Source organism: Amia ocellicauda, chromosome 8, assembly GCF_036373705.1.
Source record: "Amia ocellicauda isolate fAmiCal2 chromosome 8, fAmiCal2.hap1, whole genome shotgun sequence".
NCBI classification, from domain to species: domain Eukaryota; kingdom Metazoa; phylum Chordata; class Actinopteri; order Amiiformes; family Amiidae; genus Amia; species Amia ocellicauda.
Genome location: NC_089857.1, coordinates 21539753 through 21559713, shown reverse-complemented (window position 1 = coordinate 21559713; position 19961 = coordinate 21539753). Strand labels below are relative to the sequence as shown.

The 19961-nt window shown below is 38.8% G+C and overlaps 2 protein-coding genes across 4 annotated transcripts in view; both read right to left on the bottom strand.

The window, feature by feature from the left end:
* unc13bb (unc-13 homolog Bb (C. elegans)) overlaps positions 1 to 19961 on the bottom strand; it is a 191330-nt gene that overhangs the window by 54659 nt on the left and 116710 nt on the right. The window lies entirely within an intron of this gene.
* LOC136755195 (uncharacterized) lies at positions 1756 to 4501 on the bottom strand. Its single transcript, XM_066711681.1, has 2 exons — positions 2183 to 4501; positions 1756 to 1760 (listed from the first exon to the last, which is right to left on the bottom strand). Exons 1-2 carry the CDS (start codon positions 4407 to 4409, stop codon positions 1756 to 1758), a joined length of 2232 nt encoding a protein of 743 aa, XP_066567778.1. The 5' UTR covers positions 4410 to 4501.

Below are 19961 nucleotides of genomic sequence, written 5' to 3'. Positions count from 1 at the left end.
CCAAAACAGATGATCAAGCTGATTATATTGTTGTGAATGCTTTGCAATATCAGAGGATTTTTTTTTCCCCCAATTAGTATTTATATATATTTTTCTATGAACCATAACACATGACAAACAAAATACTTTAATTGATCTAGGAGGGAAACAGATTTTCAAGGAGAGATAAATTATGGAATAAAGGTTTTAAAGGTTCTTAGAACATACTGTGGAAGAAATAGCATTAACAAGCTTAAACCACATTTTCCATTGTTTTCCTAGAACAAAACAACTAGCTGATCAATTAGTAAGCCATGCCTTTTTACAGCAGATTTACAGAAAATCTAAGTACTTTTACACAACATCAGGCTAAGTGTGCAAAATGACTTGCTGTTCTCTGACAGGGTTTGATTTCATTATGGTAAAAAATACATTAAAACAATTGTGATAGTGTGAGACCCAGGGCCACCATCTAAACTATTTAGCAAGAGGGAAACATTCTTTCACCTTCCACTATCATGGATGAAAAATAAGTGATGCTAAACAAGTCAGAAGAAATAATTTCACCAGCACGGATGAAATCTATTTAAAGGAAAATAAATGTGTTGCAAACGTCAGCAACATTCTGAACAGGCTCGTCATAAAAGTAACAACTCAACACTGGGACTAATGCAAAAATAACACAAACAAGTAAGGCATGCCAAGCTTCAAACAATACATATGAAAATAAAATGTATGTATATGTATACACATACAAAAATATATACACACTATAAGCACACAAGTAATGGGACAGTAATCAAATGTGCAGGGGTTCGGGTTTACTCAAACATCGTCTGGAGTGTGATGCTTTTCATCTCCATGAGCTTTTGCAGGCGAAACAGGGCTCAATGTGTACTTTTGTGATGTCACTGCCTCTTGATCTACAAGGACCCCCAGTGCCCAGAGACTGGTATTTTTTTATTGGATGCTCTTTGAGCCATATGAACCTGGTGTTCGGAGGTGAGCCTGTGGTGATGCTTTTAATCCAAGTTCTGATCACACACAATACACAAGTTCACAAATGCAGAAGTGCTTTGTGATGGCACTGCAGGTGTGCTTTGGGTACAGTCTAGATTTGCTATCCCAATACCTTTTGTAATATAGTGTGTGTATGCAAATGAATATACATATATAATATTGCTAGGGTAACCTGATCATCTTCTCTACTGCCTTCTGCAAGAAAGAAAAGGTACAAGAAAAGGAGCAAGGAAGAGAGAATTAGAAAACTGAAAGGGATTCCTGATCCACCCAATGGATGGTGTAATTATGACTTATGATGATGCACAACATAATGAGGGAACAGATTCTACAGGATGAATTGTTAATCATGTGTATAGCACACTATAGCCCCTATCTGTATTAGCCAGATTACAAACCATAATGCATCACACTGCCAAAACTGGGCCTGATAGGCTACCACTATTATTATAAAAGTAGACATAAAATGTGTCTTTAAATTAGGAGATATTCATCAACGTGAGACAAATAATGCTCTTCACTTTAATAATAAATAGAATAAACAGATAATTTTATTAAATTTTTTGGGGGATGGTTGTTTTTCCAACCACCACAAATTGCATAAGATGGTTCTTGGCTCCAGGGAATGTGTGGGGTAATTATTCCAACAGAACAAGAAAAAGGCAACCAGCAATACAAAGCCTGTCTTTGATTACTGAAGCATTGCTGGTTCATTTCTTGGGTAGACTCAACTGAAACAGATACCTTTGGAAGCTTTCACTCTAAAGCGAATCATATGTTGTGGCATATAACAGACCTAGGCAGGGTGGAAGATTTCACAAAGAAATGCCATAAACCGCTAGAAAATATATGTTCAACTCACTGCACTACCTAAATATATTTCAGAGAGTTACAGTTAGGCCCATGTAGTTGGGCAAGACACCTAACCTCTAGCTGCCTTAACTAAGTATAAAAATGTAAAGTATAATACAAATTCAATATTTGAATCAATAATTTGCAAATAACTAGCACTGTTACAGACAATAATATAATTAACCAACATTTAACATTTGCAGTTTCATGTTTAATACAAAGATGATGGCACTAGGAGATTTGACTACAGATTCAATACATGTCCTGATTTGTAGCAGTACCATTTTTGTCTGCCTAGGAAAATGCCAAGCAGAAGAAAAAAATAAGATACCTGCATTTAATTCTTCCTCAGAGAAGGAGGGCTTGGACCCTTCAGTCCTGCTGGAGAGCTTTCTGCGGGTCAGTCTCTTCTGCTTCAGGACACTCTGGAAGTTGATGAGGCACTTATTTAGATGATACGCATCCTGTGGGCTGTATTCAGGCTTCGCAGGGCTGAGCTCTGGGACACATTCGGAATTGGAGCAACTGTCCTCAGGGTGGGGCTCCAGAGCTGCAGGGTCTTCTGCCGAGAACGACTCCGCAGTGGTGCAGTGGGAGAGCACCGTGCACGACGAGCCCAGTCGGTCGGAGGGTGTGGTGCAGGACAACACATTTTCTGGAATATTCGTGTTTGGATACTCACCGCCCAGGGAAACCTCACTGAACGTCTCCAGTTGCAGATCAGTGAGAGAGCATTGGCTGGGGACCTGCCCATTCACGTGGATGTCTTCTAACCAAGGTGCCTCCTGTGGGAAGCTGCCAGGACTGTCAAGTAAATGATTTATGTTTTCTTCACTGGGATAATGGGGGCCAGTCCCTTCAAGTTTTTTGAAAGCCCCTCTCAGGGCTGTTTTAAAATGCAGAACAGCTTTCCCGATTCTCTTTACGCTGAACCCCATGTTGAGGAGCTCTGTGCTCTCAGACTCCAGACTGGGGAAAGGGTGATCAGAGTCCAAGTGGAAGCCTCCCTCCGCTCCCTGAAACCCCCCTTCATTGTCCTGGAGGACCTGATCTGTCCATGATATAACCGGTTCCCCAGAACCCTCATCCATAATATCAGCTACAAGGCAACATTCAGAGGAGTATCCTTCTTGGTAACAGTCATCACAGTCCGTAAAAACAATTGTTGAATTGCAGCTAAGGCTTCTGGATGGCCCACTTCCCAAATCATCTGCATAGCCCTGTCTGACGTGATAATCCGGGTCCACGGAGCATGGGCAAGCTACTGTACATTCGCATTCAAGGGTGGGTTTTATTCCCTGTCCAAGGTCTCTCTCCATCTCACTTAAGTGCAGTGCATGTGTTCTCCAGTCTGCAAGACTGGATGTACTCAGGGAAGGAGAGGGGTAGTGCCGGCCAAACAAAAGGGATAAGTGTTCAGAACTACTCACAGATGACTGACCTGGGGTGCTGCTTGTTTCTCCACCTCCATAGGGGTCCCAAGCTTCTGGCTGTTCTTCTTCCATACCTCTCTGGCAGAAGTAGCCTTCCTCTTCACTCCATCCTGCATCTCCACTGAAGCTCACGCTATGCTGCATACCATCTTCAGGCCATTCCCTTGTCCCAGATTCATCCCGCACATCCAATTTGGAGGGAAATATCTCCTGCCCTTCCAAATCTGATTCATTGGACTTAGAACTACGTCCCGAAGACAAGGAGCTTGTGCTTGGAAAGTCCTGGCGATCCAAACAAGTAATATTGTAAACACTGCACCCCGACTGAGGTGGAATATCTGAGCTTTGGTCAGAAGTATCTTGATCTCCTTGATCTCCTACATTTTGGGAGGCAGCAGCCTGGCAAGTGGTTTCAGTTCGTGCAAGATGACCATCCTGATTTTGCGCTAACTGACCATCCTCTTGCCAAGTGTAATACTCTGACAAGAGGTTGCTGATTAACTCCTCCTGTACAGTTTTGTCTCTCTCCCTGGTGGAGCTGCAGCTTGCCCTCTGGGAGAGGACTCCGGATCGCAGCCCCTCTATTTCTGTCAGCACAGCATCCACACAACAGGACACCTCATCTACCGACCCACGCACAGAGGTCAGGTACTGTCGCAGGTCTGAGATCTCCTCCTGGATCCGGTTAATCCCACGCAGCTCTTTCACGATATGCTCAATGATGTCACTTGAACCTTCATCCTCCTCTTCCCCATTTAGTTCCTCCTCTTCCTCTTCCTCATCCTGTTCTTCCTCCACAGTCTTTGCCTCTTCAGTACCATTTGACGTCTGTTGGGAGACTATTGAGTCCTTATCACTGGTAGGACTCTGCCCATCTCCAGTTATTTCTCGATTGTCATCTCCTCCTGTCACACACTTGGAACCATTTGGATCTGTGATGGGGAGCTGCAGTTTTGGGTCGTTTATGTTCACAGTGCAAGGGATCTTGATGTACCCTTCGCGGTTTAGTTCCACCTCACCTACGCAGGTAACGCTAGGAGCCATGGCATGACCCTGGCCATTAGGCATGCAAAGGAGAGAGAACTCTGTGCTGGGGGAATCTCTCTTAATGCCACAGACGAACATATCCTTCTCAATCTCCACAGGAGAGACGGGGGTATCCTGAGAAGAGTGCTCCCCTGAACCCTGAAGAAACCTCTGTATCTTGCTCCTCAGCCCCTGAGCCACTTTTGGCCTTTGAGGTCTCTTTTTGCCCAAGTTTTTCTTCTTGGACCTCTTCTGAGGTAAAATCCCTGATCCATCTTGACCATTGAGCCGGTTCCTTGAAAACATTGCAGCAGATGGTCCTGTTGTGCGTTGATTTTCAGGGGCCTAACAGTGCCTTTGGTCTTAGATTTAAATTTGTATGGACTGCCATTACACCTTAGGACTTAACATTTAGATATGTCACTCTGCGTTCAACAAGACAAAGGAAGAATGAGTTGAGACAGAAATGCTTTCCTTCTATTGCTTGGCATTAACAAGTTATATAAACATATGTACTGAAATATGCAGTTATAAGATTAAACACAACTAAGACATTTGTGGAAAAACAAGGTTGATTTGCAAATATATATTGCAAAACCTTTCATTAAGTTTGGGTCCTGACATACATATTCACCATTTTGTTTTCCTTTACCCCATCAGAACTGTCATTCAAAGAGAATTTCCTGAATAATGAATAAGCAAACAAATGTATGTCCCCCATTACTACATACGAGACAATGAGAATGTTATCATCACAATTTCCTTTGAATGGGATTTGTATTTACATCAACACAGATTTTGATGAAACTTCATTATTTTACTTCACAAAAATAGACTTATATAACTATAATAAGTCAAATATAGTAATAAATTGCTATTCTTTCAATCTTAAAAAAATCTATAAGTATTCAGCCTGAACATGTTGCATGCTCTCTGATATTAAAAACATACTCCTGTAGCTGTCACAGTTTTATCAGCCCTTGCCTGTAAGTGTACTTAGTGACCTGCTTTGTAATTCAACACCTCCTTTCTCCAATCTTTAATAGTTATGGTTATCTTCATAATTTCAATAACCTTCTGCTTTAGCCTTTGATGAAATCATGTAAGCTTAGCTCTTGTATCTTTAAGCGTCTGCCAGTGCCAAGATGTACACTCATTCCCCCAAGCTCCTCGACTGCCTTGTAAACTCTCACCAAGTGTACCTGCCAATCCTTTGTCCAACTGTCCAATGCACAATTTCCATAATGTCTTCTCCAGTATCCATCACAGGTCTCTCACCTCCTGCTACAAACACCTGCATCACTCACCCTCCCTCATCTGCTAGCAAATTGTAGTTTGCAATTCAAAGACTGCTCTGCATGGACATGCATTGCACACTCACTGTGAATTGTCACCAACAGAGAGTGGGAGTTGATATTACTAATCTTCAGCATACTGAAGCAGTACCCATTGACACAATGTCTGACTCCGAAATCTGTCAGGAACCCTCATATGTCAGTCACCGTGAAGTGTGACTCAAACTGCAATCTGTAGAAAATGTTAACTCTTAGGCTGCCATGTGTATTTAAATTGTACCTTTACAGAACTAAATTTACATTTGCATACAATGAAATAATGTACTGGTAAAAAGGGGATTTGTAATTAGGTAAAAAGTTTTAGATGGCATGTATCTCTAATATATTTTGACAGCCACTTAACCATAGCCATAACAGTAACAGCAATTTCAGCAGTGGGCATTCGGGTAATACATTACATTCTTTGTAGATGAAAATGATTCAGTGAAAATTAGTTATGATTGGACAAAAAGATGAAGGAAATATATAGTGACAATGTATGGAATAATGTTTTATTAAGCTATAACTTAATTGAAGCGAAAGAGTTGAGTCATCACTTGCGAAAGTTTTTTTATGCAAGTTCAATTTGAAATAAAGTGGAACAAATTGTGCCTATATGGAGAACCTGACTTAACTGGACTTAATTTTGTGTTAAAAAATGTATGTAAGTTATGTAATGCTACAGTTAACTGTGAATAAAAAAAAAAAAGTCATATCAGGGATATGAAATTGGATTCTTCTGCTGAATTTGTATTACTTCTTTTCTACAGATAAAACACTTTTAGGACAGACTCCTAGAGGGTCTATAATCCAGAGTATTGTTTTGAAGTTGTAAAATACGAATGTTGTTGTTTTGCATTAACTTGCATTTTTATGCACTGAAAAATATAAGACGCATGCATTTGCATTTGCATGTAGAATAACTGGGGAAAAGCAGCCATCTCCTAGAAAAGGCTGAATAAAGTGTCCCAATGGGAGTGCTGTCCCCTCAGAGACATTGTCCCACCCAGCGCCGACTTTATTTTAACACTCCTACTGAGCATTACCAAGAATAACTATAAGAAAAATAAAAAATAAACATTTACAGGGTGACATTAAAAATAAAAAAAATATACACAATTTATGCAACATACTGTTCATTTCCTGTTTCCACATCTATACACCTTAAGTGAGGGAAAAGGTGACGGTTGTATCAAAAGCCGATTTCCTTTGATATAAAACAAACACTTTTGCCAACAATACACTTGCGTCTGAGGATGCTGTCTGAGATGATTGACTCGGAAAACTTTCCTGAGGGCACCTTCTGCCTTTGAGCCAAGCGCCCCGAACAAGAATTTATAGTTTACAGTGCATGCAATCTATGGGGTGTGTAAAGAGGGGACATTTACACATAAATAACATTGAGCCTTCTGCATCTTAAACTATTACACCCAGAGGTAAGCTTGTAAAACAGAATCATGTTGCCAGATATATTTATAACCTACTCAAAATTCTGCCCTGGACATAAACTACAGATGAGAAATGTATGTTATGCATTATAAACTATATTTCTCTATTTTATGTAAAAGATCATTTCGAGTTAAGTACTAAACCTTACTCCTAAGGAAAACTAACAATAAGTTTAAACATGCCAATTATCTCAGCTACAATCTGTATACTGTTACAAACTGTGATCAACTTTAGCTGTAGAAGAAGAAAGGAAAAATAACTTTCTGAAGACAATATATCCAATAAAGGACAAGTTATAAAAGAAAAATAATTAGCAGGTAGTTCAAAGACTGCTTAAGGAAGAATTAATTTCTTCCCTTGATCAAAATGCAAAGCCAGTAGATATTTTATTAGTAGTCCCTCTTTATCTGAACATCAGTGAGAATTAATAATCATTGTACATTCATTTTTAATAGTTTTCCCTAATAGGCACAGGAGGCTGTTAAAAACTGTGATGTATTGATAAAAGTAAACTTATCAAAAACAGTTTCCCCACACCGACCACCATAACATTTTACTCCAACCAGACTGCGATGCTTCTGATAGACAGAGGGGATTCCTTTGGGACTTCTGGTGCTGTCAGAGAAGCTACTCCCTGAGGACTCTTCATGGATTATACAGTTCAAACCCCAAAAGCTGTTGCGTTGGATCTCAACACTGTTCTCTTTGACCCACTGAATGGCACACTGTGTTATCATGTTTGTAGATGCACATGTCCACACATTATAATGTCCATCAGATCCTGGTACTACACTGCTCTCCAAAATATTGCAATGCATGATGCACTGGCAGTCATAAAAACAACCTCTACATAGCATATAAGATCAGGTAGAATCAATTACCAGCAGAGAGAAGAGTGAAGTGAAGAGTCTGATACAGGGTAACTGTGCATCACTCATCATTTGCAGAGAAATTCATAGTTATGGTTTCAAATCAAAGAAAAAATAATGACCTTGCTCAGAAAAGTGTTATATATGAAAACTATGTTATTCCTCTTTTCCCATATTATCTGATAAATAATGTATTAAATGATGGTGAATAAATAATTATAAATACAATAAAAAATAACTGTAGATGATTAGATTCATACCAGGATTGTGAAGTAGAAGGAAATATCATTGACAAAGCCATATACAAGACTGCTTCAGGCAGAAGAGCAAATGTATCAAATTCAACAAACAAAAATACTACAATAGTTCAAAACACAATTCAGTAAGTTGGGAGATGAAGAAGGAAGAAAAAAGTTCTGTGAGAAATGTAATAGCCGTCTGCTGCAGGGGCAATGAGCTCCCGAATTTCCAGAAACCCCTGCAGGTGAACCTTTTTATCAAGCTGAAACCGAGACTGCATGCCGGTGGGAACAATGAGCAGACATTCAACCAAAAAAGCAGAGAAGGCACGAGTGACTGGAATTAAACACAGCCTGGTCACACAAACTCCTTGAGATGTTTTTGCACCAACTTTTTTATTTAATAAAAACAAAAATGTTTAATTAACCACTTTTCATGTCATGGTGGCTGTTCTCATTTATTTTAAACTAAAAGAGCTTCTTAATCAGAGTTATTCAAATCAACGTTAAATTAATGGAAAACATTAGCTCAAAATTTGGAGTTGAGGAACATTTATATTAGCAAATCGATAATCAGCAAACAAGACAGTTCGGACAGCAAGAAAATGTGTATTACAAAACATACATGTACCATTAGCAGTCAGTAAGACATTTCATTCTCTCAGTAACAAGCTAAAATATCTCTGATTGAATCATTGGATGTTCTTTCCCCCATCAAATCGGAAAAAAATATTAAATCAAACCAAAACTTTTCTTTTGATTCCTTACAGAACTTGTTTAATCCGTTTGACAATAAGGATGATTTTGATCATTGAAGTGGAAGGGAATGTACTAGGGCACCCTGATGAAAATAAGGGAAATTACAGGGACAGCGTTTTCACTATTAATGAAGTTTTGATTGAAAGCTTGTGCATGAAAAAATAAACAAATTGAAATACAACGCATAAAGCTGTGTATGAATCAGAGACAGGTATGTTTTCTTTTTTGCTTTGCATATTTATAAACTCGATGCCAGTCAATATACCGCAGAAACACAGAAGGATGTATTATTTATGAATAATGAATAAATGAAGCCAGTTGATGAATACAAAGCATGCCTCCAAAACAAAGTGTAACATTTGTTTACAAACATTAAACCATATATTACCATACGTAATTTTTTATTATATTTTTTACCACATGGAAACAACATATAGCCCTACTACAGAATGGGTTAACCCATATTAAATTTGAATACAATGTATATACATACTGGCCACTAGGATGCTTATTGGCTCAATAACGCTGGTCTGTAGACTGGATGGCAGTGGGTTTTAGTAGATCAGTAGTTAGTTTTGGTCAACAGAGTAAAAGACCGCAGTTTTGCCAAGCTTAGTAATCAGTGTTATGGTGCTGTATATTACAGCATGAAGACAATGTGATGGAATAGCTCTCTACTATGATTTGGAGCATGGCGGTTACTGTGCCTGGAGGCTTGTCAAGAGCACAACACACAGCACCAGCCAGAGCGCTTTAACTAGCCATTTTAACTGGGCTGGGGGTGGGGGGGGGACCCCTGGAGTTTGCAATCTGCATGGAGTTTCTCAAGGCATTCATTTTCTTGTCATAGCTGAGCAATTAATGTTTCCAATTACTATTCAATTAGCAAATTTCATCCTCTCTCTTCCTGGATTTGGCATACCCAGCTGCACAGGCAAGAACAATAAGTGCCATACAGCACAGAGTCCGAGGTCTGTGTTTAGACTGCCATACAGGTGACAGCGTGCTCTATTACAATCAGGACCCTGGTGGTCAAAGAAAAATTAAATAATGTTGACGATGGCTCATAGTGCACACTGTATACCACTGCATCAATATGGAATCTGTCCGAATTCTCAGTATCAGAGCTATGGAATTAAGGAACATCAAGAAATATAATTATTCATAAATTACTAGAGAATTTTGTATCACTTAAAAGCATCCCTAATTCATTTATTTCCACTTTATGGCTTAAAATGCCATTGATTTTAACCCAACAACCACAAATAAATTGTCACAGCATCTGGAAACTTTGTGAATCCCAAACTAACAGATTAGTTAGTAAATATATATGTTTCCAAACTTGAATTACTTGTTTGTTATGAACTTTGGAATCGTACTATTGGAAAGGGTGCCAAAAGGGCTAAACGACACAAGGAACCTATTCTTGAAAACGATTAACCAAACGTTTCCAAACTGCAACACCCACATCTGCACTGGGTCTTTGATGAGGTGCCAGAACCCCCTGCCTGTGTGTTTCGCCTTGCTGTGAGCTGTAAACCGTGGGTGAAGAAGGAAAAAAAAGGATAACTTATGAGTAAGAGAGAGAGACTGACAGAAAGAGAGAGTGATAGCGAAGAACGGAGACAGAATGAAATACAGAAACAATAGGAGCCAGTCAGCTGGATTGGCTTGTGAGAGAGAGACAGAGAGACAGAGAAAGAAAAATTATACATCAGCTTATAACCAGCTGACATTTAGCAAGCTGATTTAAAACAGGAAGAGATCTCTCCCTTGCGGCAGAATGCTCCCTTCCCCTCTCCCAGCTCCCCGTCTCTTCCTCCCAGCACTCCTGAATCCCAGAGACAGACGCACTCCACACAAAGGAGAACAGTGCACTGAGCTCTCAGCTATTGATAACCTATAAATACCATCGCACTCACCAGCCAGCCAGTCAGCCAGCCAGGGCCCTCTCCCCTTCTCCCCCTGACTGAGGATACTTCCAGCTTCTCTACATCTTGAGACATTCACTGCCCTAGTATCCGAAGAATCTAGGTCTCAACTTAAAATAAAAAAAATAAAATAGACTGGTGGAATATTTTGCTGTCAGATCTAACGAAGGTGCAGCTTTACACAGTATTTGATGATGTTTATTTTGGTGACAGTTGACGAGTTGCAAAGTCTTGAGCATTCAAATATCTTAATGACTTGTTTCTGGGTTTTTTTGACTGTATTCTAACATAATCGTTCCTTCAGACAAGTATGCTTTTATGATCAGTGAAAATCTACTATTAACAACCTGCCAATATCAAGAAAACCATGAAAATATGTAAATGTGTAAATATTCAAACACGTTAATTGTCCCCTGTGAGATTCTGAATTCTAGAAACATAAATGATTATTTAAACCATTACAATCTAAACCCCCAGTGAAAATAATAGCAAGTTCATATTCCTAAAAGGGAAAACCACTGTTTAGGGAATAAAATAACCATTATATTGAGCCTTTAAGCACTCTTAACCATTTTTTTACATTACTAGCTTGTTTTCTAGCTTGTGCTAGCATTACTAGCTTGTGTATAGCCTACTGTTTATAATTACAAAAACTAAGTTCAAGGGATGATTTCCAGTTAACTAATAAAATCTACAATACGAATACCCTATTTATTTTTTTTTAAACCATCTAAAAAAAGCCCTGGTTATTAATGCTGGGGCTCAGCATGTTTTCCAGGTCTAATTTGAAAGTTGATAAATTAACCGAAGCTGCCGTCTCACATATGGTACCTGATCGCTTTTATTGCCTGTTTATGATTCACAGAGAGCCCCCTCAGACGCCAAACTGCCTGTGTTCAGTTCAATATAACCCATCAGCGCAAATGATTAAAGCCGAGAGGGCAGGACAGGTGAGGGACAAGGCGCTGTTCTTTTACCACTCCTCACTGTAACTCACTGTGATCATTTGCACAGGAAAACATGCATTTTACACATTTTGTAAAACTCCTTGGGAGCTGGGATCGTCCCTCTGCCATTATTGTAAGAATGCAGTCTGAACTACCAGTTTCACTTTTGTTGGATTTGATATCCATATATGCCAAACAAAAAGACAAAGTGTGTACATTTCACATGAGCGTGAGGTATGATATACAGCTCTGGTAAAAATTAAGAGACCACTGCAAATTTTTCTTAAATCAGCATCTCTACATGTATGGCAGCCATTCCACTCCATTCATATTTTTATTTGGAATTTGGGAGAAATGCTGTCAGTAGTTCATTTTACTCAAACACATACCTATAAATAGTAAAACCAGAGAAACTGATCATTTTGCAGTGGTCTCAATTTTTTCCAGAGCTGTATAGTTTAGCAGTATAGTTTGGAGAGACAGCAGTCCATGAAGACTGAAGTCACTGTTGATGAGAATCCTATGACTATGTCCAAATAAAAGTAAATTGAATGCGTTCTAGATCAAGAATGAGTTTACCGTTAAAAATGAAAAGAAAAAGCAGGTGACTTTGATACGGATATGGTGTGTAATTAAACAGTAACAAGTCTTTCTGTGAATCCCTGGTACATTTCTCATTATTTCACTCTTTCATCATCCTGTGTCTTTGCTGCACAGTGTGCCATGATCGCGTAGGCGGTTTCAGGCACCGACTGCCACTGTCCTCTTATTCGGAGACAATGCCCCTGACGTCGAGTGATAGATCTTCACCCTTACCTTGAAACACTCCGCCAGAGAATTGTGACAGGAAGCTATAAAGCAGCAACAAGGTTTAACTTCTGAAGAAGGAAGCCTGTTTGTTCCTGGATGTAGTAGCTTAAGTAGTTTTAGGTTTTCTTTTATTTAAGCTTTAAATCCAATACAGTTATGAAACACAAACGGACTAAAAAAGAAAAACAGACTTTAAAAATGTATGACTGAGTAATTGTATCATATTAGATGTTTGAAATTATACAATTTGTGTCACAGTGACGATAAGACTTCAGAATTCATGACTTTCATGTTTTATAAGGATATCAGAAATATATAGCCCCAGCAAATGTTGGATAGAGGGTGCTGTATTTTTCCAGTATTCAAATCATATTAATTTGGAGCTCTTCGAACATATTTTAAATGTCCCGAGTAAGACTTTTGAGAACGTGTTCACTCATTCTTAAGTTCTTTAGATTTGAAGCATCAATGAAACACCTGCAATGGAAAATAGTCATGCTTTCACACATAATCCAGCTCCTTACGAACAGAAACGCATCCTGTCTGAATTCTAATATTAGGTCATCCTTTACCATATGCATCTTTTTCTTTGGAGAAGCCAGTTGAGTTTCTCTCCATCAGAGGAGTCATGTGAAAAACTATTAATCATTTTCTCAATAAAGCACTTGGATGCATCTAGCCAGATAAAACATGCTGAAGGCACAAAATTACAATAAATAGCATTGCAATAAGGCACTTTACACCTCATAGGGCTGCTTCAGATCAAATCTACATCTCTGACAATATAAAAAAATCCACTTTCGTGCCAAATTGCAGGGACAGAGGGAGCTGTACTGAACAAGGCTATTTACTTCAATGAGCCAATAGCCTAAGGTCATGCCTGCTTACAAAAACAACATGTTCTCCAAAGTTCTTCCCCTGATTTTACGTTCTGGTTTGCCAGCCCAGTTTATTCACTAACTGCAACACTCTTCAGGAAAGGCTTCCAGTAAAATCAGGGGCAGGACTTCAGACTTCTCCGTTCATTCCTACCTACCATTATAGAAACCAGGCTAAAAGTTGTGATACTACAACCTGTTATACCTGGAGAGAATGGCACTGCAAACAGGAAAATATGCCACGGCATATCCCTGACATATTGAACAATGCGGATTGCACAGCTTGCCTTTCTTGTAATTAACGGATAACTACAAAGCCTGGCTGTGATCTTACTTCATTCCACTTCTCAAGGGTGGGTTAAAATGAGGAAATAAGATGTCAGGTTGTGAAAGCTCATTGATTTTTGCCTTAGTCAATACGAGTCCTTACTAGGCCATCACTTAAACCGTCTCCACTGGGGAACACCTGTCAGTGTCTGCAGGTTCAATTACCCCGAGCTCAATCATTTGCTGTGCCTCGACTGTCATTAGCTTCCATAACTACTCAAACCGTTTGTGACAAAATAGGGATGGAATTCCTCCATGATTTCAACATTCAATATTATTGGCAGATCCTGGAGCTCCCACTGTACCACAGAGCTCATCCAACACGGTGTGCCAAGTTTGGCCAGCTTCTCCCTCTGTATTGTCCTCATTCAACTTGGATGAAATGGTATGGGGGGGGGACTGTGACCATCCATTCACCTCATACATCAGCTCCTCGTGAAACACCTCTCCCAGGCATATTAAATTTATCTGTTAATTACATGGCCCTTACAAATAACCTATTGGAGTGCTGTAAGTTCACTGTCATCACTTGGTAGGAAAAAATCACTATATTCTCCCCCAATCCTGAATGCACCATTTCCTGCTGTGTCTCTCATGTTATCTTCAGCTGGCCAAAGAAGCCATAAACCTCTCCCTCACAGCTGATGTACAAATTGTGATAGTTTGTCACATTTAATGTCTTCTTCTCCTTGTTCTTTAACATCCTGGTCCAGGTTGCAGATGTAATCTAACTGGCGCAGTACCCTGCACACTTTCCTTGGTATATACATGGGGAAATGGGACAAACCTATCCCTGCCACACCTAATTCCAGTGAAGCAAAGTTTGAATTAAAATCAGAAATTACACACACACACACAAAAATCATCATCTTTTTCTTTGTTGAAAATGTCCTTTAGATGACAATGAATAACTGTGAGTCACAATCAATTTGCAAAGTAATACATGTTTTTATTGTACTGATGTTGTGTCAACAGTTAATGCAAAAGCACTTTGCAGATGCTCTACAACATTAGCCTGCAGGGACTGTAATTGCTATTATTAATAAACATGAATATAATGATTGTTATGGTTTTTAACAATGGCTGTTACAAGATGTTGTAAAGATCTACAGAGGTTTTTCCTGTCCTGGCTCTGTGAGAGGAAGGTGTGGTGGTTGCATTTTGTTTTGTACGTTCGTTGCCTATGGTTTTTATATTTTTTTTATTACTTGCATTACAACAAACCTCCTAGAAATCGGGCTAATCTTAAATGATTTGTCCAACCAATAAAGATGCCTTTAACTATAGTACATCAGAGTAGAAGAGTACTGTTCATCTACATTATCCTCAGGGTTTTATTTCATATAAATGCCTCTGTTTAAACTCCACATAGCAACAAAAAAAAAAAAAAAAAAAAAAAAAAAAAAAAAATGATCTAGTGGTGCCCTTGTTTAATTATTCTCTCATCTAAAATTATTAAATGATTTACAAATTACATCAAAAGGGATGGGCAATAAAAATAGTCCAATTAATTTTAATTTCTGTGCTATTACCTATGTAAACAAGTAGCTAGGTTGTTATTTTTCTCTCCAAAGATTAATTTAGCAAATGCAGTGATATCCTTTTATTTATTTTCTTCTCCTTTCCCACCTGCCTGCTACAGTACCTAAAGACTGTAGTAAAAAACAAATGTATGTAAGTAATGCCTGCTTTCTAAATTCTGCAGTTTTTACAGTAGAATAAGCACTATCATTAGGTGTAGTATACTATTAGTACAGCTAATTGAATGGGTGCTTTAATTCAAGAGAGTCAAGCAGTTAACTACGCATTAACAACTGTAGCTCCAGAGTCATTTACTGAAGGACATCAGGTTTCCAAATTGTGTAAAGGACATCGCACAAGATTAAGTACGCAGAGTAATACACAATTAGTCAGTGGCAGAGCCGGGGGCTTCAAACTGGAAGTTCCTGGTAAAACTCTCATCTATGAGCTAGTAGCGTATTTAATTTAATTTATTTAATTAATGTATGTTTTTAAATATTGGGGGGGCTGCCTTTTCATTTTCAAAGTCACATAACAAGCAATCTATCGGTCACTATTAAACACGTTTAACACATTGCCTCAGACAAGCAATAGTGCACAAAACAAGATTAACATCCTCGTACTAGCAAAAGCAGATTTTCTCTCTGTAACTACATACATGTCAGTTCCAGCACTTACTAGACCTGAATAGGAGCCTTACAAAAGTTTTCCTAGAAACATTGTTACTTTAAGTTACAGTAGGTTAAAATGCACCCTGGCTAATTGTACTTAAATTTAAATATTTTCAAATGTTAAAGTTAAGTAATTTTAAATGTGATGTTAATTAAGGTATTACAATTTGGTAAATATCTGGAGGTGGAGTCTAGCTGTTTTCAGTTTTTTTTTTATTCACAACAAAAGTAGCTGGTATTTGTCTAGATTAATCTGCTCATGCAACACACAAATAGACATGGTCAGAGCTACAACTTTCTTCCATCAATCTGTTGACTGAAAAACTCCAGCTTAAGATTTGATTGCCCCTGCTGGCACTGTCCTTAAGATGGGCTTCCCTTGGTATAACAAGATTACTAAACTTACAACGAAGGCTAAATAGATGCAATGCTTTCATTTATATTATGGTTTTATCACATCTTCCCTCATACATGTCCATATTAATTCCAAGACATGAAAACTACCACAAATCAGCTAACCAATGAAAAAAGTATAAAATGTTATAAAGACAAAGTCAAAGTCAAACTCCTGACAGTTCTAACCCTGGGATATTTGAATCCTCAAGTCCTGCTCAAAGACAGGCTGTCCATGTATAGAGCCAACTTTCTAGTCATTATCTCCTCTATTAACTCCAGGGGGGGTTAAAGAAGCTCTTGATGAGAAAGTTCTTGATGAGGAAAGGAAATAGTAAACATTTTTGTATTTTTAAAAATGATGATTTTATTTATTTATGTAATCTAATTCAATTTAATAAAGTTTAATTTATATAAAGATCACATATAGGTCACATATTTCACTGCACACAAGGATGTATGTATTATAACTAAGCAAGCCATTTCTTCATAAACTACACCATCAGAAAAATCTACTGAAGACTAATAATGCAAACTGCAAGGGGACTCCAGCAAACCTGAAAACTTACCTGATCGAAGGCAAACCCACAGAAAGAGAAGGACAAAAGTTTAAAAGTAACCAAATCACCATGAGAAGAAAAGGGATCACCTTCAGAAAAAAAAGTATCATCTCCATGGTAGATTGAAAAAAAATAAACAAACACATAAATAATAATGAAAACAAAGCAAAACAAAAAATATTAAAAAAATAGTAATACGTCTCCAGTTATATTTCAGCCCATTTCCCATGGAAAATGACCACCAAGTATGGAAATCCAAGGTCTCTCCTCAGCCAGGGAAGCTGTGCGATCGGCATCCGTGTGCCAGTGAATGCCAGTGAAAACGGATTGACCCCTGTTCAGACGGACCGAAGGCATGTGCCACAGAAAACACTCACACCCGGCACAGCCCGCCTCGCATCACAGACACTGAGAATCACCCTGAACGCGTCTCTCCCTCTCTTTCTCCCTAACGGCCGAATCACCAGGTGGATCTTGTTGCACGAAGCGGAGCTGAACTGTCAGGCAGGCAAATCTCAGCCTTGCCTCCCTCTCTCCCCCGGCCCACCCCTGTGACAGACAGCCTCCTCTTTCCCTGTGTGCAGTTCTCCTTTCACACACACGCAGGCACACACATGGAGAAGCACACTCTACACGCGCTGTTCCAGCAGGCACACAGGCTCCTCTCCACTCCCACACGAGAGCGCAATCCCTCCAATCTCTCACAAACACACACGCACAATCACAGCCACGCCGGCACGCTCTCAGACAACATGAAACGCACATGAACTGGAGCTCTTCATGTCAGCAGTGATTCGTTTACAGGTTACCAAACTCCAAATATATTTTAATGGCAGTTATTTCACATCCTTAAAAAATTCTGAAAAATAAAGCAAGACAATAAAATTGCACAATATGTTCTGTTTTTCTATAAAACAAACAATCTGACAATTTATTTATATTTCATCACACCTTTCCATCATTAATAAGGAGGTGTTGAGACAATGAAAAAGCACTTGCTACTCTTTCTCACAAAAAATAATAAATGCAGGGTTTAGATTTGCTTTAAAAAGGGCTTTAAATCTGCGATAAAGAAATCACATCCAAAGAAGCATATATTAATGAATCTCACATTCATTGAGAGCTTTTCACAAAAACTATGCCTTAGGCAAAATAAAACTACCAGTCATGAATTGAAATCTGAGGCGGGCCGAGCTCAATGTGATTTGAAAAACAGTATAACGATTTCCGTGTTTTACAAATGGCAGATATTGTGGCACACATTTACACATACAAACTGTACATCTATCAAAGAATAGGAGTGGTGATGGAATACAATGAATATTTTCTAACCAGCAATGCCCATCATTAATAACTTAATAAAAGCAAATCCATTTACCAGAAAGCAAATTAAAACTCATTATGTTCATTAATTTTGAATAAAATATGAATAATCAGCCTAATAAATCATTAACCAATAAAATGCCAATGTATGCAAATACAAACAAATGACAACAATATTAGACCCTGTAGTCCTCTATGGGACAGCTTTAAGTCCTATATTATAATGATCTAAATCTCCCAAATAACGTGTTGAAAGTATTGTTCTATAAGCGAGTTATTAAGACGGATCTACAGGTTGTTGGTGTCATCTTTTTACAGTCCAGAAACTAACCTGGAATCAATCTAGGCTACAGTAATATATTCTGGATTTGGTTTCACAATTCAACATCCAAAAGCCAGCTGTTTCTCTCAGCAGCGCCAGGGCTGAAGTCACAGAGCAAAATCGGAAAAAACTGCTTACTTCCTTTGTCTCGCAGCCAGAGTCAGCCACAACACACTCAATACCCATGACAGGGACAAACAAGCAGGAGAGTCACTTCAGAAAGCACATACTGTAGAATCCCAGAGCCAAGATTACAAATAAGGATACAGCACATTTAGTGAAATACAAAAAGCAGAGAAAAGGACTTGGCAGAGAAATACACAGAATTACAAAAACAGTCACTCATGTTTGCATTGCATTGTAGCGTGAGTCTGCAGAGTACACCATCCTAGTACATCAAAGATCAGCTAACCCATTTTTAGCACAAGCAACAGGTGGAACCCCAACACTAGCCAACGCCAACATTTTAACCTAGACCCATGCAAAACTATCCCCCACTACTCCATAGAACGGCGATACTAAGCTTAATTCAGGTTTATGATACATTTGCCATATTTGAAATGAACAAAATAAGATTATGTTTTACAGGCCTCTAGGAAATGTATGATTGGTTGCAGTGTATATCCATTCAACCTTCAATTCAATCACAAAACGCTATTACAGAAGGGAATAAAGTGACAACCCTTTTACAGTTAAATTAATCTCAGTTTAAACAGAACTTCAAATGCATGCGTTTCAGAGCAGAAACAAATATGAAACTATTTTGTGAACAATAAATTAACATGGCTCGCCTTTATATTTTGTATATCCAATTGTAATGTGACATCATCCATTTCCACCTCGGGCTCTTATTTATCCCCCTTATTTAAAAAGCCCCCTTGTGGCTTTTAAATGGGCTGTTTTCACATACGCTTCCCCTGTCACACACTTACCATACCATATTAGTGTACATTGCTAAAAGCATATAAGTCAGTGTAACTTTCTGCCCCTTTGATCTCAGACTCTGACCATGTTAATATGCCGAGCATCACCCCAAAGCCCAATGATCAGAGCCTCACACTCTCCCCTCCATCCACTGCGGAGAATCCCCCGCAGGGCTGTCTGCGCTGCCCACTCCCCTCCCGAAAGAGAAGGAGAGAAGGTGGACGAGCCAGGAAGAGCCACTGGCAGACAGAGACACTGGTGGAGGCAGCAGATAAGACGAGGATAAAATGCATTCCCAAAGGTTTAACTTATCCTTTGCAGAATCTATTGTTTTTTTTTATTAAATGACTTTAAAAGGCATTGTGGATGAAACGGTAGTAGCATCGAGAAAGAC

Coding starts and splice junctions, on each gene's coding strand:
- LOC136755195 (XM_066711681.1), bottom strand. CDS start 4,409: ATGTTCGTCTGTGGCATTAAGAGAGATTCCCCCAGCACAGAGTTCTCT.